Source organism: Salminus brasiliensis, chromosome 1 (genome assembly GCF_030463535.1).
Source record: "Salminus brasiliensis chromosome 1, fSalBra1.hap2, whole genome shotgun sequence".
NCBI lineage: Eukaryota > Metazoa > Chordata > Actinopteri > Characiformes > Bryconidae > Salminus > Salminus brasiliensis.
The window spans coordinates 85,668,368-85,696,035 of record NC_132878.1 but is presented as its reverse complement, the minus strand read 5'-3'; the positions used below and the strand labels follow the sequence as shown (position 1 = coordinate 85,696,035).

At 39.2% G+C, this 27,668-nt stretch overlaps 2 protein-coding genes across 3 annotated transcripts in view; one reads left to right on the top strand and one right to left on the bottom strand.

Moving 5' to 3' along the window:
• The first annotated feature begins 972 nt into the window (after nucleotides 1-972).
• On the top strand, nucleotides 973-19,564 carry LOC140556004 (uncharacterized). Its single transcript, XM_072679476.1, is given in 27 exon segments — nucleotides 973-1,059; nucleotides 1,564-1,689; nucleotides 2,109-2,219; nucleotides 2,389-2,496; nucleotides 3,283-3,393; nucleotides 3,521-3,631; nucleotides 4,190-4,297; nucleotides 4,491-4,601; nucleotides 5,419-5,529; nucleotides 7,413-7,520; nucleotides 8,702-8,812; nucleotides 9,285-9,386; nucleotides 9,811-9,909; nucleotides 10,346-10,360; nucleotides 10,433-10,546; nucleotides 11,468-11,572; nucleotides 12,009-12,116; nucleotides 12,537-12,647; nucleotides 15,009-15,119; nucleotides 15,707-15,811; nucleotides 15,935-16,039; nucleotides 16,325-16,417; nucleotides 16,574-16,650; nucleotides 16,810-16,934; nucleotides 17,609-17,752; nucleotides 18,556-18,698; nucleotides 19,388-19,564. Coding segments are annotated over 27 exon segments (2,937 nt in total).
• Nucleotides 19,565-20,880: 1,316 nt separating this feature from the next.
• The window catches only part of LOC140565583 (intermembrane lipid transfer protein VPS13B-like), a 215,532-nt gene continuing 208,744 nt past the window's right edge, over nucleotides 20,881-27,668 (bottom strand). For both annotated transcript variants that reach the window (XM_072691586.1, XM_072691577.1), the window contains exons 55-62: nucleotides 27,499-27,617; nucleotides 25,895-26,685; nucleotides 25,591-25,767; nucleotides 24,950-25,120; nucleotides 24,657-24,833; nucleotides 23,194-23,296; nucleotides 22,818-23,067; nucleotides 20,881-22,675 (exon numbers count right to left, since the gene is read on the bottom strand). In XM_072691586.1, the coding sequence (XP_072547687.1) occupies nucleotides 22,427-22,675; nucleotides 22,818-23,067; nucleotides 23,194-23,296; nucleotides 24,657-24,833; nucleotides 24,950-25,120; nucleotides 25,591-25,767; nucleotides 25,895-26,685; nucleotides 27,499-27,617 (2,037 nt within the window). In that variant the 3' untranslated portion in view covers nucleotides 20,881-22,426. The remainder of the gene's footprint in view (nucleotides 22,676-22,817; nucleotides 23,068-23,193; nucleotides 23,297-24,656; nucleotides 24,834-24,949; nucleotides 25,121-25,590; nucleotides 25,768-25,894; nucleotides 26,686-27,498; nucleotides 27,618-27,668) is intronic.

The following is a 27,668-nucleotide window of genomic DNA, read 5'->3' as shown; positions in this document are numbered from 1 at the left end:
GTAATTTCATTTCTATGTCATTTATTTTGGATTGCTGGGATAATACGTTTTTTTTTACCTGTTCAACTATATCATATATTCCTATTTCTCTTATTGTTATTAACTTTTAGCTATAGCACCATTTCAAATAACACAGCTAACTCACAGCAAATATCAGCTAAAGTACAACTTCCTCATGCCAAGGTCATGTTTTATTAGTGCTATAATGGTGTTATGAGGAGAATGGTGTTATAAACCGTAATAACCACCAAAAACTACTAATAATATAAACTCAGAATTATTATTTTGCTCAAAACGGTTTTATTTACATGTGAATCAGTTAAAATATATTGATATGTACTGATGTTTGCTTTTATAATTTGTGGCAACAAATACAATTGACAAGTTTGACAGTTTCTGTCACTACTTTAATATTGATATATTTCTATATTAATATATGCTTATTCTGTTTTGTTCTAAACAAAGAAATAATATTGAATTATTTGAGTTTTTTCATTTTAGCTGACTCTTCTAGTGACTATTAAAAAGATCCTACTCTTATACTCCTTAACCTAGAAAAAATGACACTCATGCACATTTCAGCTAAATTATTCATAAGCAGTAAACATTCATTTCACTTGCAGCAGAGATGAGTAATATTGGAAATGTGTAGAATTATTAATCGTGTTCAAAAAAATGTAAAATAACATGTTAGGCTGTGTCTGCTTTAACATGAAGATAGCCTGCAGACCGGGCTAAACTTCAACATTCCTCTGTGTGACAGCACTATCAGTCCCACTAGTCCTTGCAATGGCACTGTCATGATAACACCTAAGTGGTTTCTAAATTGAGAGGCTAGGCTTTGATAAGATGCTCCTCATGCAGAGACGCAGGCCAAAGAGACTTCTTAGACCAACAGAACCTTGCTCAGGACCATACAGGACTGAACAGAAGATTCTTTTATTTGTCTTAGTTGTGGTTAGAGCTGCAGAAATGGCCACTGCTAATGCTGATGCTAAAGCCAAGGAAACTGCCAAGACAGGCACAAGTGTTACCCATGGTGTTTGTGTACTTGTGGAGGTGAGAACTTTCTTTCATTTGAATTTAATCTAATTTCATTCTACAACCAAACAATATCTTGACCTGAATCAGTAGCCCTAGACCAGTGTTCCTGTTAAAGTTAACATATGGCAGTGCAGTAATTCTAGTACTCCTAGTAGTTCTATACACTCTAAGCTAAATAAAAGGTTTTAGATGGTGCTGGAAAAGGTTTTGTAAACTCTAGAAGTATTGGCACCCCTCTAGAAACTGGGCAGAAATAATTACATAAAATAAACAACAAATATAATGATTGAAATGTTCCTCAGAAATGCTTTAAACTGCTTACTATGTATCCGGTTCCTAAACAGTGTTAAATAAAAGTAACAATTATTTACAGTCAGCTCCTAATTCAAATTCCACTCAGAATCAATTCAGGTTTTATTTAACAGTAATAAATGTTAACAGAAATTCAAGGACTATTTATCATAATCAGTTTTTCCCAATGTTTGCCTCTGTGTATATTGTATAACTGTTCATCACAAGGACAAGAAGGAATTAAAAGAGCCATCGCCGGACTCTTGGAGACCAAATTTACAAGAGACTGCAGAGGCTCAGAGTGCTGCTGAGATGATACAGGCTGTGGAAGATGAGTCCCAGCTTCAGAGTAAGGTAGAGCCTCACTCTAACCTGTTGTGCAGGATTAATCTCCTGTAAGTGTAAAGGGTAAAAGCTGAGGGAGGTTTTTGGATGACTAATGATGCTATGGGTGTGTAGAATTGCCTAAACCCCTGACTCCATCCTAAGCTTTTATGCTGTGGTGAAATATGATGGATGATGTAGTGATGCTTAAGTACAATAATGCATCTCTCATATTTATTATTTCATATCATATCATATTATATTATGTCATATTTAGTATTTACTGGTCACATGCTCTCTTTAATACTGAACACTCATGAATACATTATTTAATACTAAGAGGATAAAGCAGTAATCAAACAATTCCATCAGTCTTTTTCTGTCTGTTTAAACACATTATATGGGAATGTTTTAACAGAGATCTACATGAAATGTTCTTTGTGTTTCAGGACGGATATAAACAAACTGAGAAGAAGGAGATTTCAGATTGCCTGTTCTCAAAGCCGTCTGAAACACTAGACATCCTACATGCAAAAGGGGTGTACAGCCATCAGAGTGAGGTAACACACACACACACACACACACACACACACACACACACACACACACACACACAAATGTAACTACACCTTTTCTGTTTGTCAGATAAGGCTTTGGCCTCCTTTTTAAGTTTGAAAAAAGTCTAATAATGTAGTTGTAATAAAGTCTCATCTTTGCTAATCCCCTCAGCTCAAATATAAACAGGGGAAGAAAGGTTTATCCAGCTCCCTTTATTCCACTCTGCCTGAGACCAGAGAGATGCAGTTTGCCAGAGAGATGACTGAAATGATAAGTGAGGTAATGTGCCACCATTTATTGATGCTGCCCTAAAGCACTGAATTACTGGAAAATTACCAATTCTGACCTTTGAAATGCGTACACGTAGGTTCTATGAGCACCCAGGGAAGAACTGGCCGCCATGAGGATCGCAACGATTACCGGTAGGCCGCTATGGCTGTGAGAGGCTGAGAGAGGGAGATAGAGAATTCTATATCCTCAGTGACAGACAATCATGAAAATGCAGACTATAGCACAGATAGGGTGTGTCCGAATTTGTGAGTGTAGTATGTTGTATAGATATAAGCGTTTATTTTAATTTCAGGTCAGACAGTGAGAAAAAAATGCTTATGTGTCTTTTTTATATAGTGTATGTAAACTTCTGGTTTCAACTGTATATACATGACTGGTTCTTAGTAAAAATACTAAAAAAGATAATTTGTGAAAAAGTATGAAAGCTTTGTGTGTTTTTGTGTCTTTGTGGTTGTTGTTGTTCAGTATAAATTAGCAGCAAAAACGTTATTCATTAAAAAAAAAGTGTTATCACAGAAAACGTGTTTGGCCTTCACAGATTTAACTGAAATTAGCATAAACATGGTTGACAGAAATGTTCAGAAATAAAATAGGATAATGCCCATAGGCAGGGCTGGAAATACTTTTACTATGCTATACTTTACTTTTATTTTGCTGAATTTATATTTTACACTCTAATATCATTACTCTCACTAATAATATTGAAATTAAAGACTATAGCACATTTTTAAAAATGACAAATGTAAATTCAGTTTCTTTGTTTTTTTGTTTCAGGCAAAGTATAAGCAGGCCGGGAAGAAAGCCATGTCTTCTGCTTCTTATTTTCTTCTACAAGAAACACCAGAGACACTACATGCTAAAAAAGTGTCTCAGCTTCTGAGTAAGGTACAGTAGAATTAAGCCCTCAACAGATGGGAACACCATTTTTCATCTTCACTATTGTACTACATTCTCTGTGTGATAAATTCTGTCAAACATCAAAGGAAACTAATGATTAAAAGCTGCATTCTAGAATAAATACAAGGAGGAAAGCAAAGCAGAGATGCAAACCTGCCTTTACTCTCTGCTGTCAGAAACTGCCGAAAGTCAGTTTGCCAAATCCATGTCTGAAATACTAAGTGAGGTAAGTTTATTGTGAGCAGACCCACAGTTCTCATACTTTTCAGATTTTTTTTTTTGTTTGTTTAATAATTATTTATGTTGAAACTGCAACTATGGCCAAAAACACACTATAAAAAGCCTTCATCTTTGTTAGCTCGATGCTAATGAACACTAAAAAAAAATTAATTTAAACAAACACTTAAATGAACATTACTGAAATTCTCTCTTTTTTAGCTACTTAACACAGAAAGGCTTATTACACACTGCGGTGTACTATTCAGTAACTTCTGAGGCAATATTCTATTACCAAAATTCATTGATAACAGAATAATAGTTATAACACTTTCTGACCGCTGGCTTCTGACCATAGACTGTTTAAGGGGTTAAAAGGCAATGGCCTGCCGGCGGGCCGATCGTTTTAATAGACACTTCTGTTACCAAGAATTGCCCCAACAGTTTGCACAGAGGTCCCTGTAGTTACTGAATAATACACCTTAGTGTGTAATACGGGTTGCTGTGTTAAGAGGTTAAATTATATTTGACAGTGTTGCTTTAACTCTGTTAACCTTTGACCTTTCAGACTAAGTACAAGCAGAAAGCAAAGGAGGGGGTTTCCAATTGTAACTTCTCTCATCTGCCCCAAATGCATGAGGTGCAGTTTGCCAAAGAGATTGCCGAAGTACCTCAGGTACACAAGCAGAATGGATATGTGTGTGTGTGTGTGTGTGTGTGTGTTTGTGTGGTATTAATCGCTCAGTCTTGTGCAGGTTGTATTTGTTCTGTTAGGCATGAAATCTTTTTTTTATGACAATGTTTTTTTATGCAAATGAATGCATATATGCGTAATGTTTCCAGTGCTTAGAAAGATTTTTTACTTCTAGAATACGCACAACAGTGAGTCTCAGTTGGAGTCGTCTAACTGCCTCTACGCTCAGTTGGCTGAGACAATTCAGACACGGTTTGCGAAGGAGTTGGCTTCCACACTGAGTGAGGTGGGCTTCAGTGATTTTGTCTTTATAGAGATGTCTGCATAATATCTGTGTGTAGATCATCTAAAATTATGTGAAAATTAAAATCTAAGAATTAGAAACTGGGAAACAGGCCAGTAAACAAATGACCAGTAGGCCAACACAAATACAAACATTTGATACAAGGCAGAGAAAAATGGATAAAGTATGACAAAGGAGAATGCACTGACCTGCCACAAGATTAACACCACCTGCTTGTTACTATACACATTGTCCATTTTAGCAGCTCTGCAGGCTTTGTTAGCCTGTTCCACAGAGGTCAGAACCCCTCAGAACCACTACGACATTTTAAAATGTGTAATATCAGCAGAAATGCTCCAAAATGACTTCACATCCTTCAACATTGACAAGTGAAGATGAATACATAAGGAACATATGGGCTAGAAGCAGAGCAGGACAAGGTGATATAAACTAAAGAACACTTTCACAAGAGTTATGTTTATATATATATATATATATATATATATATATATATGGAAAAAAAAAATATATATATATGAAAAAATTATTAGAATGGCTTTTTTGGCCAACTGAACCGCTACTACACACTTTGTCTCTTCCTGTTCTCAGCCATCCCCAGATTTGTGAAACCACAATGTTCCTGAACTACTGATATAACACAAGTGTTTTTGAAATGATTGGATTATCTATCCAATCCAAGTTTTCTGCTGAAATTAGTCCAATGCCAGTACTTATTGATAACCAGTAAACCATCAAACCATAAACTTTGCAAGAGTTTTACAGTTATTTCTCATAATGAGCATTTTGTTTACTGTGCTAGTACAAATATAAACAGCAAGGGAAAAAGGAGCTTGCCAACTGCCTCTATGCTCTCCTGCCTGAAACCAGAGAAACACAGCATGCCAAGGAGCTTTCTCAGCTCTACAGCAAGGTAAATACATGCATATATACGTTACCCACTCTTGATGAGCTAAAGGCTGCTAGGCATAAATTATGCAGAAAGGCCGTCTTTATTGTGGTTATAGATGTTATCATTATGATTAGTTTTCCTTATGCCCTTAGGTGGCTCTCTGTATCGTCTGACTGTTTATTATAGACTCACTAACCATTTCATTACAGCACATTAACTTAGATACGCCTGACATATACGAACTCTGACCCATCTGGTCTAGAGAGCAGAAAGCAGGGACACCCAGTCAACGTTCATTTTACACCAGCATCAAACCAGACAGGAGGGTGGTTCAGTTTGGCAACAAGAAAAACAACACAGACTGCAGATTGTGACTCAAACAGGCCTAGCTACAGTCATGTGAAAAAGTTAGGACACCCCATTAAACCTTTGTTGTTGTTTTTTTTATATTTTTAAACATATGGACATTTGACCTCTCGTTTATAATATAACTAAACACATACCATTGAAGAAATGTCTTTTACAATAATTTGTAAAATGTAATTAATAGAAATACTATTTCCACATTTATTACTACTTCAAACAACTGAAATTAGAATCAGGTGCAGCACATCAGCTGCTGATGATTAGAACATCATTAGAGGGGATTTTGGAGAAGCCTGTCTTATTTAAACCTCAGACATTTAATCTGGTTTGCTTGATTGTTGAAGTGAGTAGTATTACCATGGTGAGATCCAAAGAGATTTCGGAGGCCTGCAGAATGAATCATGTAGATGTATCTATAGATCAGTCGTTCCACTGTCTGCAGAATAATTTATAAGTAAAAGAACTGCCCACATGGCCAGATCAGGCCGTCCTAGCAAATTCAGTCCAACAGCAGACCACAAAATGCGGAACGTCTTCAACAATACTAAAATGTCATCATGGGATCTACAGCTCTTACCACAGCTGAAGTCAGAGTGGAGCATCTACCATCAGAAAGAGACCACACATGTCTGATTTTCATGGGAGGTGTGCAAGGATGAAACCATCAAAGCAGAGTTATCCAAGGAACATCTAGACCAAGACCAGAACATCTGGAACAATGCACTTAGGACAAATGAATCCAAAGTTGAATTATTTGGACACAGTAACAGAGGACATGTTTGGTGTTAACCAGACACAGCATTGGAGCACAACAACCCATTTTAATGGAGGTGGAAATGTCATGGTTTGGAGCGGCTTTTCTGCTGAAATTTGTCCTAAAACCTAAAGCTGAAAAATCACAGCTGAAAACATTCTGCCTGGAGGAGTGGGAAAACCTTCTCCCAGTTGATGTCTGAGATCATTATAGGAAATGTCCAACTGGATTTATTTCAGCCAAGGGGGAAATACCAGCTATGAGGGTTTAGAACATTTTCCTCACAAGACAATGACATTTCTACAATTCCATTTTCAGTTACATTACAATGACATTTCTTCAGTTTTATTGGTTTAGTCGTATTACCGCCATCTCTTAATATTGTTTAAATGAAGATGTCCAGTTGTTTAATTATATTCATTTCATAGGGTGTTCTAACCTTTTCACATGACTGTTTAACAGTAGCTAAAAAAGAGAGACCTGAGTGAATGTGTGAGAGCTTCAAAATCTCAGTTTAAGACTGTGTCTGATTCTCAGGCACTGATTGGAAAGTCATTTTAAAGCTGAGGGGTTTGACTGACAGTCAGTGTAGTGTTGATATTATTGGTCCTGATATGGTTAAATGTTCTAGTTCTTGTAAGACTAACTGGAGCAGGAGTGATGCATCTAAATAAAGCATGAGTGCTTTATTGATTGCTGTATTTTACTGTGTTAGACTTGACCTGCTTTTATTACTTCTCTTAATATCTTTATTCATCCTTTATTACTTTTTGTCATGATATAGAAACGTTTTGAAGGAAGGAAGAAAGATGCAGAAGCATGTCTTTATGCTCAGATGCCGCAGACTATTGAGACCGTGTTTGCTAAGGAAGTGACCAAACATCAGAGCAACGTAAGCCTTTCTTATATTGTAAACTATATCACCTCAAAGTCATTGTTGTTTGCGTGTGTATGTGCATTTCAGTACATCAAAGTAGTGTATTAGAGATATGATGGCTGTAGTGTTAAAGATGCTTTCAGTAAGAGCCCTAATGAACCCTTATCATTACCTGAAAGCCTCAGAATCAGGGGCTCCCTAAAAGTAAACTTTAAGAACATGGTATAATATTATAGTTATCTATTTTTCATATCTGTTTTAAAGAAATAAAAGGTTTATTTTATGCTTTCATCTGCATTGTAGAAATGTGCTTATTGAGGCAACTTTCTGTCTTGGATTATCTTGAGATTTTAAACACGCATGCTTTAGCTTTAACTCTCAGGCTCTTGGAATCACTCTGCACTAAGATTTATTACAAAAGATAATTAAAATACCCATTAATTCTGAGCTAATACTGGCCCTTACAGAACACGCACAAGTTTTACATTCTTTTTCAGGTGCTGGCTGTTTTTACTGAGTTTGACATCTTTTTTTCTTCAAGTTTTACTTACTGTGTGTGCACCTGTAACCTGGAATAACATGCAGAACAGTCTATGGCTTACCTTTTACCTTTTTATCCTTAGGGCACTTTCAGTTTTGAATTTCATCTCATTTCACCTCTTTGTTCATGTTTTAGATCAATGATCAATTCATTTATTGTAGAAATAGATGTTAATTGCAGCCCTTCATTAAAAGAAAAATATAGTCCATACATAGTCCATGACCAGGCTTAAACACTGTCAATCAGGCTTAAACACTGTCAATCAATCAAAACAAATCAAATCATGTTTACTGTAAAGACTCCCTTATGGTAGTAATAACATAGATATTTACAAAATAGAAATACTGACCATTTATATATTAAATTATACCATACATATATGTGCACACACACACACTGTACACACTCTATACATACTCTCTATTTACAATATTGAGTTTAAACTGAGTGCACTTGAGTTTAAAGCAGTTAAAATATTGAGGTTTGATATGATCTGAATGTTCACATTATTTACAAGCGTAGTGTGAGTGGGGAGAAGTCTTTGTGGGTCAACTCAACTGAATATGCCAAGAATATGTCTCTTGTGTGAGTGCAGCAATATAAACTGCAGAAGGTCCCGCTTGCCTCATGCTTGCTTTTGTATGCTTTGTTATAGAAACTGTACAAGGAAAAACACAATGCAGAGAAAGGAAAATCCATCTATGCTTCCATGAAAACACTGCCAGAGGTGGAGCACGCCATGGAGGTCAACAAGGAGCAGAGCAATGTAACTGCTGTTACTACCTTAATATATACAGCAGTTTTGTAATTGGGCCTCTGTGCACCACCTCAGTGGATCTAAAATGAGGCAATTAAGATGTGATTGAATTGTAGACTTTCAGCTTCAATTCAAAGGGTTTTTTAGCATAGTTTCTCTATGTTCACAAGCTCAAAAGTAACAGGGTGAGTAGTTTAACTCATGAGCAGTCCCATGGCCCCTCATGACATCTTAACAAAAATGCATCCCTAAATGCACGCTTTCAATGGAATGTAAAGATTTTGGTTCATTTATTAGCATGTATGTCAAAGAATGTCAAAAAGTGAAAAACAGCAAAATGTACTGTATTATGGATCTGCTGAACTTCTGTTCAATTTCAGTTGCTGTACCTTTAATAACTTTGTGTTCTGCACTTGTGAACTCATGTTTTGCAATTAAGGCTTGCAGGTGATTTTCTGTTATCTGCATTTCATCCTGTAAGGTGATCTATAGAAAAGGGATTCAACAGGCGCACAAGTACCATGAAATAGCGGACAGGCCAGACATCATGAGTGCCATTGAGGCTACAAAACTAGCCAGCAAAGTACGCTGTTCCACTCACCCACCATTATGTATTTACACTTTATCAGTACATACTGTGGACATGTGCATGTAGGTAGATTTATCTCCATCTGTCTGACTGTGTTTCATCCGTGAATCCTTTAACACTCACTTTCAAGATGTTGTACCATACATGGTAACACTGTGTCTTACATGGCCACTGCAATCACGTGAGCTAGCAGACATTTAACCCACCACTCAAGACATTTAGAGGGAGAGTGGGAGGTTAGCTTTCTATTATTAATGCTGTGCCTTTTTATGCTAACAAATGCCTAATTTAATGTTAGCCCACATTGAATGTTGTATCTCGCCCTACATTTCATTCAGCTTATTTCCTGTCCTATGTATTTTATGCTGTGTATAATGGTGATTAAACATCAACACATTTTTTTTTTCTTTGCCTACAGGTGGCCTACAAGAACAAGGTGGACATATTCAATGAACAGGCACTTTTGCAGAGATCTGATATTGAGCATGCCATGGAAGCTGCTAAGGTTGCCAGCAAGGTAAATTAGTCCACTCATCCCATTCATACAAGAACAAAGGGATGTGGGGACTATGCAGATGTTATTAAGTGCTTACTTCTTCATACTAGCTCAAGAGAAAACAGAGATGTCCACAGGTCTCTGGAGGCTTGTTTGGCAGCTCAAATGAATGTTTTTTCCTTGAATGTATATAAAATTGATGCTTGGGACCATGGATGTATTGTGAAGTCCCTCTGTCTACACACTGCCTGACATTTTTGCACATGTTGACTGAAACAACATACAATGATGTCTGGAGAGCAGCTAGCAGTTTTGTAAAAAGGTGCTGCTTTGCTTGCAAAAAATACCACTACAGAGTAAAGCCAAGTTTGTTCTCAACGTTCTTGCTTTCTGTCTCATGTTTAGTTCCTCTCTTATCCTTTTGTATCTTGTGTCTCTTCTCTTTGTCCTCTCCTAGTTTACTGTCCATCTGGTACTGGATTTTCCTTCATTATCCCTCATTCCCTCTTTCTCTCATACACACAAAACTGTTGTCTTTGTCTAGGTACAGTACAAGCAGAAGTTTGAGAGAGACCTGAAAGCCCAGAAGCCAGTGTACAATCCAAGTGACTGTGTATCATTTAAACACGCACAAGCTACCTCAGCACTTGTCAGTCAGGTAATTACACAATTCTACTTCCACACATCCATTGTCTATTGTATTTTCCCTTACGGTAATAATAAGCTGAAAAGTACCAACCGTAGTTATTGCACATGTTGATTTTACAATGGCATTTGTATACTTTTAAGCCATAATACTGAGTTCACAAGCTTAGTTTGGGCACCCCAAAAGATTTGAGCCCTGAGATAACGTTTACCAAACTCTCAGAACTTAATTAGCCTGTCAGGGCTACGGTTCATTCACAGTCATTGTTAGGAATTTCATGAAAACAACACCTCTCTAACTGTTAAGCACAGGATGGACTGATGTTGTTTTGGCATTGTGCTGCAGCCAGGGGCATGGGAAACACTTCACTCATAAAGGAAAGAATGACTTTCATTAAAAACCAACACATTCTGGAGGCAGATGTCACAAAGTCTGTAAAAAGCTGAATATTAATAGAGGATGCCTTCAACAGTAGGATAATGGCCATAAACACACCTCAAATCCACAATTGTCTACCTCAGGAGGTTCAAGCTGAAGATTTCGCCATAGCCCTCACAATCCCCTGACCAAAATCTTAAGAGTTAAGACCTCCAAAGTGCAGTGCACAGAACAAAGCCTAAGAATCTCACAGAGGAAGCTGCCTTTTGCAAAGAAGAATGAGCGAAAATCCCCAACACAAAGTGAAAACTTGCCAAAAGGGATGTTACTAAGATGCAGGGTGCCCAAGGCCTTTTGCCTTTTTTGTTATTTTGAATAGGCGTGATGGACATACAATATTAAAGAAATGTTTCATCTTTGATTTTATGCCTTTTAAAAATCAGGCCATCTTTTACTTGCATAAGTACATGAATGTTCTATTTTCACACCAAAAATACCAGGTTTTAGGCTCAGTGTAGGAAGAACTTAAATTAAAATTCCACAACTCTTCATCAGGTGCAGTACAGAAAGAAGTATGAACAGGCTAAGGGGCAATATCACTTCTCCTTGGACACAGCAGAGCAGCTCCACCATAAAGAGAATAGCATCCTGCAGAGCCAGGTACTCTACTGAATTTGATCAAATTAAGGATGTTTTTAAAGCTGGCACTTTCCTGATTTAATCTCTCCTGATCATATCAGTCATTCATCTAATGTCTGCATGCCTCTACAATGAGTAAAAGGATAGGTACCTATTTAAAGGAAATGTAGATTAATGCATTACACTGATACATTAATATCAGTAATACAGCATAGTTAACACTACTGCTTCACTTCATGGATGTTACCATTAAATGAAGCCTACAGGTTGACATGCAACTTCATATATATATATATATATATATACCAAAATGAGGAGCTATATACAGGAATTTTACCCTGTTCTCAGTCTTTACCCTCTTTTCTCTATATTGATCTCCATATAGAGCGTTTGTATACTTTGTCAATGGCAGTTAATCTTTGTGTTTAACATGTGAGACTGCTGAATGTGTAAACAGGTAAAGTACAAACAGGAATATGAGAAGAACAAGGGTAAATTGAAGATGGAGTTTGCGGACACACAGTTCTACAGAGTGTCCAAGGAAGCTCAGAAAATGCAGAGTAAGGTGATGTACATTCCTATTATTTGGGTTTCTTTGAATTTTTTGTCTAATTATTTACTGTGTTTGAGATCGTTCTAAAAGACGCTGCCCATTAATATGCTCTTAATGAGGACTCCATGTGCTTCCATGTGTAGAAAGAGTATCACAGGGAGTATGACAACTGCATTAAAGGAAAAGTTCAGATGGATGTGGAATTAACACCTGGCTACCTCATTGCACGCAATGCCAGTAGCCTCCTGAGTGAGGTAAAGATGACCGTTCTGGTAGTACTTGGTTAACTAACAGATTTGATTCTGAGATTTCAAACCAAGTGTGTTTTCCTCACCACAATGTCAGCGTCCTGCCGGACGCAGCATGATCTGTTTTTCCAATAGGAACTGATTAGCTGTAAAAGAGACTTTTCCATTTTGTTGTGATCTACAGAAGAAGTACAGAAAGGACCTGGAGCGGGAGGTGAAGGGAAAAGGCCTGACTAGTCTAGAAGAAATGCCAGATTTTTTGCGAGTCAAGAATGCTAGATTGGTCCTCAGTGAGGTACTGCAAAAAAAAACTATAAAACTACACCTATATTGGTGCATTGCATAATCATTTTTGATGGTCAGTCAGTGTTTATAAATATCTTTTTTAACATGAATACATAAAAATACTCTTCAGTAAAATGTATTGAAACATACAAATAGAATATTTAATATATTCCATTTTGCAAAGGTTTATTTTAGTGCTGTAATGCATATTTAAATGTACAGAACACATAACCTATGCTAACAAAGAACCTCCTAAAAAGGTATAAAATACTTTCTCTAATGTAAATACAGGTGCTGGTCATAGAATTAGAATATCATGAAAAAGTTTATTTATTTCAGTAATTTCATTCAAAAAGTGAAACCTGTATATTATATTCATTCATTACACACAGACGATATATTTCAAGTGTTTATTTCTTTTAATTTTGATGGTTATAACTGACAACTAAGGAAAACCTCAAATTCAGTATCTCAGAAAATCAGAATATTGTGAAAAGGTTCAATATAGAAGACACCTGGTGCCACACTCTAATCAGCTAATTATTAAACCATTGACACCTTTCACAAGGAGGGCAAGAGACAAAAGGTCATTGCTAAAGAGGCTGGCTGCTCACAGAGCTCTGTGTCCAAGCACATTAATAGAAAGGCGAAGGGAAGGAAAAGATGTGGTAGAAAAAAATGTGTAAGCAATAGGGATAACCGCACCCTGGGGAGGATTGTGAAACAAAACCCATTCAAAAATGTGGGGGGAGATTCACAAAGAGTGGACTGCAGCTGGAGTCAGAACTTCAAAAACCACCACGCACGTATGGACGTATGCAAGACATGGGTTTCAGCTGTCGCATTCCTTGTGTCAAGCCACTATTGAAGAAGAGTCAGCGTCAGAAGTGTCTAGCCTGGTCTATAGACAAAAAGGACTGGACTGCTGCTGAATGGTCCAAAGTTATGTTCTTTGATGAAAGTAAATTTTGCATTTCCAGCCCAGGCGAGAGTCTGGAGGAAGAGAGGAGATGCACAGAATCCATGTTGCTTGAGGTCCAAGTTTTCACAGTCAGGGATGGTTTGGGGTGCCATGTCATCTGCTGGTGTTGGTTTACTGTGTTTTCTGAGGTCAAAGGTCAACGCAGCTGTCTACCAGGAAATTTTAAAGCACTTCATGCTTCCTGCTGCTGACCACCTGCACCTGCACACAGTGCCAAAGCTACCAGTACCTGGTTTAAGGACTGTGATATCCCTGTACTTAATTGATCAGCAAACTCACCTGACCTTAACCCCATAGATTTTCTATTGTGAAGAGGAAGATAATCTTTTATTAGTCCCACAGTGGGGAAATTATCAATCAAGATAGGATACGCCAGACCCAATAATGCAGAAGAGCTGAGGGCCACTAACAGAGCAACTTGAGCTCCCATAACACCTGAGCAGTGCCACAGACTGATCGACTCCATGCCACGCCACATTGCTGCAGTAATGCAGGCTAAAGGAGCCCCAACTAAGTATTGAGTGCTGTACATGCTCATACTTTTCATTTGGCCAACATTTTTAAAAATCCTTTTTTTGTATTGGTCTTAAGTAATATTCTAATATGAGATACTGAATTTGGGGTTTCATTAGTTGTCAGTTATAAGCATCAAAATTAAGAGAAATAAACACTTGAAATATATCAGTCTGTGTGTAATGAATAAATATAATATACAAGTTTCACTTTTTAAATCGAATTATTGAAATAATTCTAATTTTCTTTTTTTTTTAAAGACTTGGATACACATACCCTTCCTTAATAGCACCACTCTCTTGAGATCTTATGTCCATTTTATCCAACTCTTCCATTAATATCCTGTTTCATGTCCAAGTAGAACCTAGCACTCCTAGCGTGCAAAAAATGCTTCAACCAGTTACACACCATCTTTCCAATAGTAGCTGAATTTAACTAGAGATTAAACAGAATATCAGCAAACTAACAAAAGCAATAAGAAAGTTTAACAAGAATACACCAGCTGTATTGATGTTAAAAACCATGAGAGCAAGAGGGCTACAAAAGTAGCTATGACTCCTATTGACTGTGTTCATGATATTCTGTTCCCTGTGCTCTGAGAAGAGATCAGTGATGAAATATGGGAACTGCATTCGCACTGTTCATCAACAGTTCAAAAATTATGTTATTATTTAAAATAATAAACACAGTTTCTGATAATCATTTTGTCCACTGGTGTACCTACAGCAAAATTCACTGCTTTCTTTAGGGTGAAAGCAGATAACACAAACTAATAGGAGCAATCACGGTTATTTACTTATAGTAATTATTTGGCATTCCTGACTAACTTTGAATGCTCAGAGGTTTGTTTATTTCTTGTTTATCTCTGTCTGACAGAAGGAGTATCGTAAGGATTTGAAAAAGGAGATCATAGGGAAGCGCTCGGATATTGGCGCTGATGCACTGGAGATACAGAGGGCTATGAAGACCTCAGAGATAACCAGCCAGGTGAATGTGCTTAGGCCTCTGAATCAGTTTTAATTTGATATTTGAGTTATTTTTCATTCAAATTAAGTGAAACAACAAGAACTAATCTGTTATTTTTCAGTAGTCCGTTTTTAAATAAGTGTATTTAGCTTATTCCTTCCAGCTCCACCAGTCACCTGAATTTAATAGTTTTGTCCACTTGTGCCCCAACCCAGATCCATTTGCCAAAAAAAAGACAATGAAAGAAAAGACAGCTGTCTAGTCTTACGTTGCATGTGGCACAGCAGGAGCGGTAGCAGAGACTAGTCATTGGCTGCAGTATTGAACCCATTAGTATTAGTGCTGCAGCTAGACGGTCTGCAATTGTAGAAAGTCTCTGTTCTTGCCATCCGCACACTTAACCTAGCTCAAACACTCATCGCTTCTCTAACTTTTTAATACCCTTAATTTCGGAAAAAACAATGAATGATCAGGTGTCCCTATACTTTTGTCCAAATAGTGTACCAAAGCAAAGGGAGGAATGAAGACATGGCTTCTACTCTACTTAGTTCACCTCTCCATCCATCCATCCATCAAGCCATAATGTGTGTTTTTTTTGTTGTGTGCAGAAAAAGTATAAAGCTAATGCAGACAGGTTGACGTGTTCGTATGGGGTGGTGCCAGACACACCAGAAATGGAGAGAGTCAAGACCAACCAGCGCAACATCAGCTCAGTCAGTCACATTTTCATTCGTGTGAATATGTAGAGACTTCAAATGAAACATGTGACTGTTGGTTTAATGTGAGTACAGTAAACACAGTTTTGTGTCCAGATATTTATACGTCTGTTATTGTAGGTAAGGTACTCGTGGGAAGCAAAATGTATGAAGAGACAGATGATATCTGTGACTGAGACTCCAGAGATTGTCCTGGCTAAAGAGAACACCAAGAAGATTAGCAGTGTGAGTGTGTGTCCATTCTAATAGCAAATGCTCTATTGTGAAGCCTTTCTGGACCTTGACCTTTACCACAGGCCTTGACCGCAATGTGCAGGTAAACAAGTGAAGGTGACAGTGGCACTATTCAAAAAGGTATCCTGTCCTCTTGAATAACACAAGATGTTTGGGTTTAAAGAGGCAGTGGTTCCTCATTGTTTTATATATATATATATATATATATATATATATATATATATATATATATATATATATATATATATATAAATACATATCTGTGTGTGTGTACAGGTGCAGTACAGGAAAGAGGTGGGCAGTGGGATATCAGTGAAGGACACCCTTGAAATGGAAAGAGTTCGGAGGAACCAGATGAACATCAGCTCAGTATGTACAATTACTCCATATCGACACTCATCATAGATATGAATGTCATGGCAGGATTGTGGTTTTAATGACTGTTCTGAGGTAGAAGGAGTGTTGCTATATTCATATATTTATATATTATAATCAGTTGATTGATCATACATTCTCTTCCTTCAGGCAAAGTACCGTGAGGACTTTGAGCGGGCATGTGGGAGATGCTGCACTCCTGCCCTTGAATACAAGGGAGTTGGTCAGTAAGAAATGTACTTAATTAAATATTGCCAATTTTAATAGTGCCATAGCTTTTATTTCTTTACAATGTATAACCAAATAACATATTTAATATTCTAAACAAAAAATATTATTTATAATAGTATTTAAAACAAACTCCTTTAGTTGCTTGTAGAAGAAAGCTGACTAAAATGAACAAACATCTGTGTGCAAGACCGACAGGTGTGGCGAACTGATCCAGGCTCCATATTTGATTTTGATCCTGTGGAGGACAATATTCAGTCTAAAAGCCTGCGCAGAATGTCTGGTAGTGCTGCATCCATCACACGTCCACTACTATTAATAACATAGAAATATATTAGTCATGCTCTCTGTTAAAGCAGCGTTATGAGAGAATTGGCATTTCTTGCTTTGGGGCTCCTCTGACAGTCAGAAAGTGTAATTTGCTCTGAACCACCTCTAAAGGACATGCATTTCTGGACAAGTTGAAAGATACAGAACCGGCACTGAAAGTGAAAGAAGGATGTGAACTGAACTGGTACAGTAACATTACAGCATATTAGGAGCATCCCAATGATTTTGACATTGTCATTTTAAGGTAAAATGCATTGCTCAAAAAGCATTGCTCATTTTGCTGGTACACTGGGAAGAATAATGTCACTGGCATTGCCACTGGTGAGCCTCGGTGATTTGTTTTTTTGGCAGCTAAGTAAAAGTGAACACCACTCTGCAACTGTAGGGGGAGCTCAGGAGAAACACATCTTACATAATGCTGCTTTAAATACTGTATTTCTTACCACATATTTACATTGTTTCATTTTAGAATTATGTAGTAATGAAATACAATACAATAATGCAGTGAATTCCTTTTTGTGGTTAAATGTTTTTGTATATAGCTCTCCTCCCCACATATTTTCAATCTGCTGCACTTTTTATTGTGGTGTAAGTGTCTGTGTATTAATGTGTGCGCGTGTACATTAGAGCGGCCCAGCGGGCAGCGGTCTGTGGACTCTGTGCACTCTTGTGCCCAGTCTGTGTGCAGCTCTTTGGTATCAGAGGTATTGGGTGATGAGAGTGCGTCTTACGACAGCAGCACCTCTATTTTGCGGAACACAGCTAGCACAGGCAAGTAAACACACATTTACACATTCTACCATGTGTAAAAGCACCTCTAATGAATCACTCTGTTGGTAACAGATCAACCTGTCAGACAGTTGATTTTGGTAAGGCCAGGCTCTAGATGATACCTCGTACTGTGTTACTCTTGTTTACTCCAGCTGTCCAAGTGGCTAGATTTGAGGCTTGATGCTGATTGCTATTTTCTATCTGTACTTATGATGTGTAGAACCTCCATTCCTTGCCTGAATAACGGTCACAGTTTGGCCCTGGCTTTGGGACTCAGGATAAACACTGTCTCAGCTCTTGTACAATCAGACAAAAGTAGAAAGAGTCACAGGCATCAACGGCGTCAGCTTCATAAGTCAGGATCAGTTGAACTTGGACATGATATGTCATAACAAGCAGCAATAAAAGGAATGATATGCAAAATCCCTGTAACTACAGTGATGGGTTGCATATCAGTGCAGAGCAGCATTTGTGTCTGTGCAGAAGTCCTAATCCTTGGTGATAACCTTAAACCTTAAAATTCAAGTTGTTTTTCGAGTCTGAAGTAATGCAAGCTATAATTAATGTTTCTCAGATTCACACTTTTGCTAATGACTTTTTAAATTACTCTAAATGTAAGCCCCATTTCCAAAACTGACCTGCCTTAGACCAACCTGCCCTGGACATGTACAACAGGATAACTACAACATACTAACCATTTCCATAATGTTCATTTACTCACATGACTGTCAGTCCGTCGTGCTTCTGCTTCACCTCTGCCTGTTCATGGATTCGTTTCTCTTTCATGTGAATGTGTACTCCAGCTTCTAGTACTGTGGATGATATCCCACAGAGCAGCCATGGCCACCACCTACAACTGCATCATCAGCATAGCTACGCCAACCTTCACCAAAGCAACATGCAGGCTGTCCAAACTGGTCAATCCACTCCACATTCGGACATCATGGTGAGATCTCATCCGTACATGTCTTTTTGTAACATGTATATTACACAGACACCACCAACATTAACACCACTGTCAGGTGAAATGAAAAACATTGATTATCTTCATCTACAGTGAACTCTGTCAGGGGGTGGATATATTAGGCAGCAAGTGAACAGGGAAAATGCCATAAGAATCTGAGACACTTTGACAAGAACCAAATTGTGACAGCTAGACGACCGGGTCAGAACATCTCCAAAACACCAGGCAGGGTATGCAGTGCTCAGTGCCTACCAAAAGTGATCCAAAAAAAAAGAACCAAAAGGACTTAAAGGATCTGCTGCTAATGTCTTGGTGCCAGATACCACAGGATGCCGTCAGAGGTCTTGTGGAGTCCATGCCTTAAGTTGGTCAGAGTAGGGGGACGTACTCAATATGAGGCAGATGCTACGAATGTTATGGCTGATCTGTGTATATTAAATGCAGCTGCAAACACACACACATGCCTACTCATTACAGGAGAAGGAAAAACCCTAACTTTCAATGGACGTCAGTGTAAAAAGGTTGTATTCTTGTAAGTCACTTAGGAGTATTTCTATTGTTCCATTCATCATTAAAATGTGATGCATCAATACAATGATGAGTTGACAGAATAGAACAGTGTTAATCTGCTGTTCCAGAGTAATTGTTATTTTTCTCTATTTCTTACACAGGGAGTGTATCGCGCCAAGTATGATTACGCAGCTCAGGACCATGATGAGGTCTCCTTTCAGGATGGTGATATCATCATCAGTGTGCAGCCAATTGATGAAGGCTGGATGTATGGCACTGTACAGAGAACAGGACAGGCTGGCCTGCTACCTGCTAATTATGTGGAGTGCTTAAATTAAAATGGACTCCCAGATTTATCCACACCGGCTCCTGTTTCAGCATTGGTGCTTATATTACACTTGTGTGATCATACATATAATTGGGCACATTTGTTTTTTTTAGTACTTGTATTGTTACTCATTTAATTCCAGAAGAACAAACTGCTGCTTTACTGCTAAACTGTATTTTTTTCTGTTGGGTTGAGAATGGTCCATAAGCCAAAACATAAGGCTAACTGAAAGACACCAATGATGACTGGGGATGAGGTGGAGAACAGCAGACTAGAGTCTGTAATTCTACAGTTTTCTGAATAATAAAGTAGGTCAACTTTATATGTAGAGGACATCAGTATAAAGTCAATGGACAGATCAGTGTGTGTACATGTGAGCATTTCTTTGTGACTGCCATATAGTTGGACATTTGGTTATTTTAGCTGTTTACCACAGCCTATCAGAGTAATGAATATGACTTATGACCATGTTTACATATATGGATCTTTAAAGCTCATAAATAAAGTTCATAAATAAAAAAAAAATAGACCCTCTCAGGTTCAAATCTCTGCTTTACCGCAAATTAGACCAAAGGCAATGCTTCAGGGCTTCCCTTTAAGTTACAATTTTAAACAAACACATCTAACAACTCCTAACTGAGAACACTGAGTAAACATCCACAGTGCAGGCTAGAAAAAGTAAGTAAACTATTGAATTGATGAACCTGTAGACCTGTAGAATAACTTCTTTAGCGGCAATCACCTCCACCAAACGTCTCCTGTATCAGCAAACAAGGTTTCCACAACGTTGAGGAGAAATTTTGGAAATGTGCAAATGTGTTTTAGTTCATCGGTATTTTGTCCTTCAGTGAACACCATTCTTGTTCAGTGTGTTTCTAACAGTGGACACATGAACAAAGGTTTTTTACAGTTTGTAGAGTCTTGTGTAGCTCTTTTGCTGTTACAAGTTTTTTTCTCACCTCCTTTAGTATTACTCGCTCTTGGAGTGATCATAACAGGATGCCTACTCCACAAAATGTGTCCATCTTACATAATTTGTCGAACATTTGAATGTTGTACATCCAGGTTTGGTAAATCAGTGCTTAATCAGTGGTTACATCAGGTGAGCTGGTGATGAAACTGAACACATCTACACAACTGGCTGGAGGAGCCCTGAAGAAATCTAGAAGCAAGCTTATCCAACTAGCTCACAAGATCTCAACTACTTTCTTCAAATTGAGAAATTCTTGTTCCTTTTTACTGTATGTATGTTTACCTGTATCTGTTCAAATGTTTTACAAGCAGAAAAACTAATAAAAGCATTAAGATTTAAAATAATGGGTTTTAATGAAAGGCTGTGTAAAAATGGTATTCCAAATGTTTTTTGAAATTTTGATACAGTAAGGACAACATGCCAGATTTAAAGAATGTCAGAAAGTGATAATCATGGTCCTGTAGCAGTACCTCCACGGCCCACAGGGAGGCTGCAGCATACAAGTTGAAAACCACTGATTGAAGCTTAGAGTTCCATGCTAGGTTTATATGTTAGGCTCTTAAAAGTACTTGCTTTAGCACATGCTAAGCGTTCCCTCAAGCTGTTTCATGAGGAGCCACCAGACATACCTTCCCAATTTGCAACAGTCCTGATGAAAAACTCATACATAAACACCAAACTTGTCCAAGATACACTCCATGTCCAAATGTTAGTGGACATCCCTTCTAATGAATGCATTCAACTACTTCAAGCTGTACCAGACACAGATGTTCAAATGCACACATTTACAGATTGTCTAGTCCCTTTACAGAAGTACTGCTAATAGAATAAGACGCTCTGTGGCAGATAAACATGAACCTATTGGTACAATGCCTAATGCCAGACATGGGCTAGAGGGGTATGAAGCCCCCAACCCTGAGCTGTGGAGCTGTGGAACTGTGTTATCTGGAATAATGGTGCTCCATCAAGCACTTTTGGGATGAGATGGCAAGTTGGGGATGAGATGGCAAGTTGGGGATGAGTTGGGGTGGTGATCATCCAACATTCTGAACTCACTAATACTATTGTCACTGAATGCAATCAAATCCTTATAGCAATGCTCCCAAATGCAGTAGAAAGCTCAGACTTCTAATATCAACGCCTGTGTTGAGAGGCAATTTTCAGTCAATCATTCTTACCTGCTCTTGAACAAAGCCTTAATATTTTATTAGAATATTATTTTATTAGAATATTTAAACATATTAAACATTGTATATATTTAACAAATATACTGTACATTTATAATGGCTAGTACAAAATAGGGTTAGTGTAAAGCAGCACATATTCTGATAAAATGTTCATTTTGAAATGCTAAGAATGAGTTGGCATTGCAAGACGTAATCAACTTCCTTTACCACAAAAAAAAGTTTGTTTTATAGCTTAATACAATTACTCATTTCTGTATTTACACACATCAACATTCATCCAACACATTCACTGGGCATCCGGCCTCCGTGATGCCCTCAGCCTTGCAAGTGTATTCTTTTAAATGATTTTTGGAATAAACAACTAAAAAAATAGTCCCTTATATAGCAAGAAGTTGAAGTGAGGAAAATGCAACATTGATAGAGATGCAGGGAGAATTCTTTAAAAGTCTTTACAAAAATCAAGGCTTAGAAATCGAGCAGACGATGGATCATTTTCTGAACATTCAGTTTCTTTGTTTCACCTCTTCATCTCTTCTTGATGTTTGAACATAAATATCTGGACAGTGGCAGTGTTTACTCACCCACTAGCACAAATCTGAACACTGCCAATCGATTGTTGCCTTTACTATCCTAAATTATACATTTCCATGTCTGTGAAAAGCTGATACTAGATCAGCACCCCAATGCACCTGTACACAGCAACCCAGAGCCCTCAGTTGAAGCCAATGCGCAGTGCCTTGTTTTTCACCATGTTGAATTTACATATGAAGACTCTGGCATAGGCGGGGTCTGCACAGTAGTGGTATGTCTTGCTGATGCTGCTTGGGGGCTCAGCTGCCATGACGACAGGATGCTGAACAAGGGAGGAGGGAGAAGGGGCGAGGTACTGAGACACTCGTGTCACATATTCGACCAACCGACTGTACTGTTGCTCAGACAGGCGCTCACGAACACCCTCACCCTAGCAGACAAAGAAAGAACAAGGTTATCCTCATTGGATGGGGTTGGAGCGGGTTGGGGGTGGGGTGGGTTATGGGTTGAATTGGGGTTGGTGTGGTGTTAACGTTGACAGAGAATAACAGAAAACAGGAGAAAGAAGTTACCTCGCCGTCACTGGTAACTCGGTGCTGATGCACAGTGAGGGTGAGCTTTTCGGGTTTGAGCTTGTCTTGTTGGCACTGCACCTCCGTTATGGGGAAGGCTTGTTGCTGTGTGTCTTCACACACGCTTACAACGAAAAGCACCTCCCGGCTTAGCAGCAGACACCCTGCATGCTCCTGCCCTGAGCTGCTCACCATGAACACATGAAGCGCCATGTGCACCTCTGGCCTCCCAAGTGACTGTAGCATCTTCCTGCATTGCACACACACACACAGAGATACACACTGTAAATTAAAACAGGCGACCCAATGTTTCATTTCATATTTAATTTAGATTTTTTTGTCTTGCATGTATGAATGTGTGCAGATGTGTTATTACCAAACATATTTCAGATGACTGTTGGGTGCATCTGCTGATTTCTCTTCTGTTGGCAGATACAGCTGCTTTGGCAACTGACAGAGTCCAGCGCCATGCAGGATACCTACACACACAGACACACACACACAGACACACACACACAAAAGATTATTCCTATTTGACTGCAAAGTTGTTTTCTTCAAATGTCCGCATGGTGTAATCACCAGGCAAAAAGACGTATTATTATAATCCAATAAGAATCCTCTCAAATCCCCTAAATCCCCCAAAAAGAGCTCCAGATGCCCAATCCTGCTGTCTCATAAAGATGTGAGAACTGTTCTTCACGTGACTTCGGCAAAATGGATACTAAGCACCTGCTCATTATTGTTTCAGAAAGCTGGTAAAGCTGAGAACATCTTCAGACTTCACACAAAGTATTCTTCCTAATGCCAGGGCTCTACTAGCCTCATCTTGGATCCATGGAGAAAGCAACTGACCTTCACCATGTTTGTTGTTGCTGTGTCTGTTTCCTCCTTGTGCCCCTGATATACATAACCCTGCCCTTTTCATGGCACTATTCTGTTTAGGACATATTAGGGTGTTTTTACTCAAATGTGTTCAAGTGCAGCCTTCAGCATCTAGTCATGTTTCTACAGTTCTGGTCAAGTTCTAATTCTGATTGTGCTGTCAACAACAAAGCTGTACCAATAAAAATCAAGGAAACCATTAAAAGGAAGAGAAAAAAAGAATAAAATGATAAGAGACGGCTGCCAACCCTTAGGCTTATGAAAAAATCTACTGCTCTGGCAAACTTTAAGGAGTACTTCATGAGCAACACAGTATTAAACCAAACATTTTGATGTTTTAAATGGGGTGTGTGTGGGAGGTGGAGCGCATTATACATAGACTGTAAAAAGACTAAATCCAATCTCAAATCAAATTAGCTTTGTGTGTAAATCTCATTTTCTTGCTGAATCATAATACGATCGGCCCTCCACTATCCTGCGGTCCTGCTGTGGGACCTCACATTGATTCATCCTCACCTCACTGCATGACTGTGCTTCTGACTGTTTATCTGCATGGACTTAATCATTCTCACTCCCATTTTCATCTTGTATAGCTTGATGCCACCTTTACCATTTTTCTTCATTCAGTTTAATTTTATTATTGTTTTTATTCCTGTTTTGATTTTTATTATTATCCTGTGTCAATCTGAGGAGGATGGGTTCCCCTTTTGAGTCTTGGTCCCTCTCAAGGTTTCTTCCTCTCGACCTGAGGGAGTTTTTCCTTGCCACTGTTGCCACTAGCTTGCTCAAAAGAGGCTCGGACCCGGATCTCTGTATAGCAGTTTTGCAACAACATTTGTTGTGAAAAGCCTATAAAAATAAATCTGAACTGAATTATATGCCTATCGACTTTATTTAGGCAGGAGTGGTCAAATAAAACAGTAATCACAAGAAACAGAAACACACACACACTCCTACCATATCCTGTCTGTGAAACAAGCTCAGCAGCTCCTCCAATCGGCTTTGTAAAAACTCCCACAATGCCTTTTCCCACTCCAGAGATGACACCGCGGGCAGTGCTGGCTGCTGTGCTAGGAGCCTCGACTGGCCTCGTAAATGTTTGCATTGGCTGGTCCACGATACCCGCAATCGCTCCTACCGGTATTAAGAAACAACACATTCAGAGACAGAGACACACACACAAACACGTATATGTATATACACAGGTACTACTATAGACGTGATAAGACCGCTTTTAGGGAGAAACTGACCAAGCAAGCTTATTCCCAGGCGAGACAGGCCCTGACGCAGGCCGTGACCCAGACTCTCTGGGAGCTGCCTCCTCCATTCTTCCTGGCGTGTGTAATGCTCCTCATCCAGAGACAGCCTGTCCATGTTTCGTGCCAGACTAGTAGCCAAGTTAGTGATGGATGTCAGTGTGCCTTGAGAGGAAGAAGGAGAAGAAGGCAGTGTCAGTGACAATGTGTCTGTATAATCCTCCCTTAATAATTTAATGGAGCCTTGTCTGTGTTTACACGGACGTCCTGTCGGTCAATTTATGAGACCCTTCTTAATGCCCTATTACTCCAGCTCCATCTCCTCAACACACAATGACTCCACCCAATCTCCTCAACACTCCACTACTCCACTCCATCCCCTCAATGCCCCATTACTCCAACATTCATTACTCCACCCATATCTCCTCAACACCAATTACTCCACCCTGTCTCCTTAACCTTCTATTACATTCCACCCCATCTCGTCAACGTCTGGTTACTCCACCCCTACATCTTCAACACCCTATTACTCCACCCCATATACTCAACACCCCATTACTCCACCCACATCTCCTCAACAGGGTAAGCAGGGTAAATGTGACCGTAAGAGAAAGAGTGCGTACGAGAGGTTTCACCTTTTGAAATATGTCTGACGAATGAGCTGGTTCCACGAGACACACCGCTGACGAAGGCTCCAGGTCCACGTGTCAGTCCCTCATATGGTAACCGGAAAAAATCAGCCACTCCATTTCCGATGCTGCGCACCAAACTTGCAGGACTGCCCAGGATCTCCAGAGAGCCTACAACCCAGCCTACAACCCCAAAACACACTGAATAAATCTCTCCAGTGGTTCGTTCAGATCCAGACACATGATCATTTAATAAAGACTATTATGAGAAACAGACACTAATCCCATGATAGAGTAGAGCTTCACTTGCCTGCTCTGAAGAGGGCCCCTGCAGCGTAATGCATTGTCAATGCATGTATGAGCTGGCGCGGGGTGGTACAAAGTGGTCCCCTCTCAAACACAGAGAAGGAGAGTGGTGTGTGGTCAGAAGCAATGTAGAGCTTCAGAGAGGCATGGATACTGACCAGCAGACTGACCGGCTCAATAAGCAGTTGCTGCAGCCTGATCGGCCAGACAAGCGCCTGAACTGACTGGTACACTGTTTCAGGTAACATTAGACCAGACTCTTCTGACATGCCCCTCTCTACAGCAGTGGTCAGGGTGGAAACAGGTATGTAAGTGTGAAAGAGTGTTCTCAAGTAGTAAACAAAGGTGTCCTCTAGATAGATTCGGGCTGGTTTGAGCTGGAAACTGATCTGCTCCAGATGGAGCCCACTGCTGGAGAATGTGAGACCCACACAGAGGAAGCACGCCTGTCTAAGGTCCTCTAGGGCCTCAAAGCTCAGGACTGGGTCACGATCGCCCAACCAGTAGCCTGAGTCCGCCCGGTGCTCTTGGCACAACAAGACTGGAAAGTGGAAGCTAGATCGGCTGTAGAGCTGGTTGTCCACCTGCAGACTTCCACATAGCACGTGCATCTGGCGGACGAAAGTGGAGGCTGCATCACCCTCGGTGGGCTCAGTGGGGGGCATGAGCACAAAGACTTTAGACATAGTCAGACGCAAGAGTTCCACCGAGCCAACTGGGCTAGTGATGTCATCACAAAGCACCATGCTGATCTCCTTCAACAGTACTTGGAAGGACAGCATCTGAGTGGACAACCTGTCAGAACCGGGCAGGAAAAAAAAAATCATTACCTGCAAAGTATAAAAAGAACATCTTCTGGGGAACATCTGGAGCACTGTGTCAAGATATTAAGAGGTTAAAGAGTTCTTAGAATGAAAAACTTGTTTTCCTGAGAATCCAACTAAAACAAGACTAAAAAAACAGACCAATTCCAAAACCCCAAAACTACTAAGTAACACATATTTACACCCCCAAAATGTACATACACCCTGCCCCTAGCATAAGGTTCAGTCAAAGCTTGCAAAAACAGTAAAATATGATGGTGAGTTGGCATTGTTGATAGTAGAGAGCAGCGCATCACCCCAAAACTCTGCTAGTTAAGGGAATAAGGGTTACTTTATGCACCAGGCCTCATGACTGTAGAAGGGGACCTCAAACTGAAACAGGGATCCATGCCGATGACTGGTTTTACAGTCTCTTCTTTTCAGTGTTAAGTCTGGGGCTAAACACATCTTAGTTTTTTTTTGTTTAACCTGAGAAAGTCAAACCCAGGGAAGTGAGGGGGGCAAGGCTAAAAGTTAACCCAGCTACAGTCCCTTTAGCTAGCAAAGCATAACTGCACACCTCACTGAGAGAACACAATAAGAGGACAGAAACACTGGTAAGACTCAAGAATATTTACAGTGTTTTTGTTAGTGTTTAAACAGTTCTATGGTTCACAGCTTCTGTCATTAGTACCTTAAACCAGCTATTAAAAGCCAAGAATAACTTCAAATACTCAACGAATGCATTCTATGGCCCCTTTAAGACTGCATTTCTGTAGCATGTAGGTGTGCTATTTGTGTGTACCTGTGGTGTTCACTGATGACAGCTCCAGCGCAGCTTTCTGGTGCAAGTGTGAGAATGATGGTGCTACTCTGATGAGCCACGTCAACATACAGACATCCAAAACCTGGCAAAAATATAACCTGAAACATGCACAAAAGCACATACATCGGTCATACGGAAAAGCAGAGGTT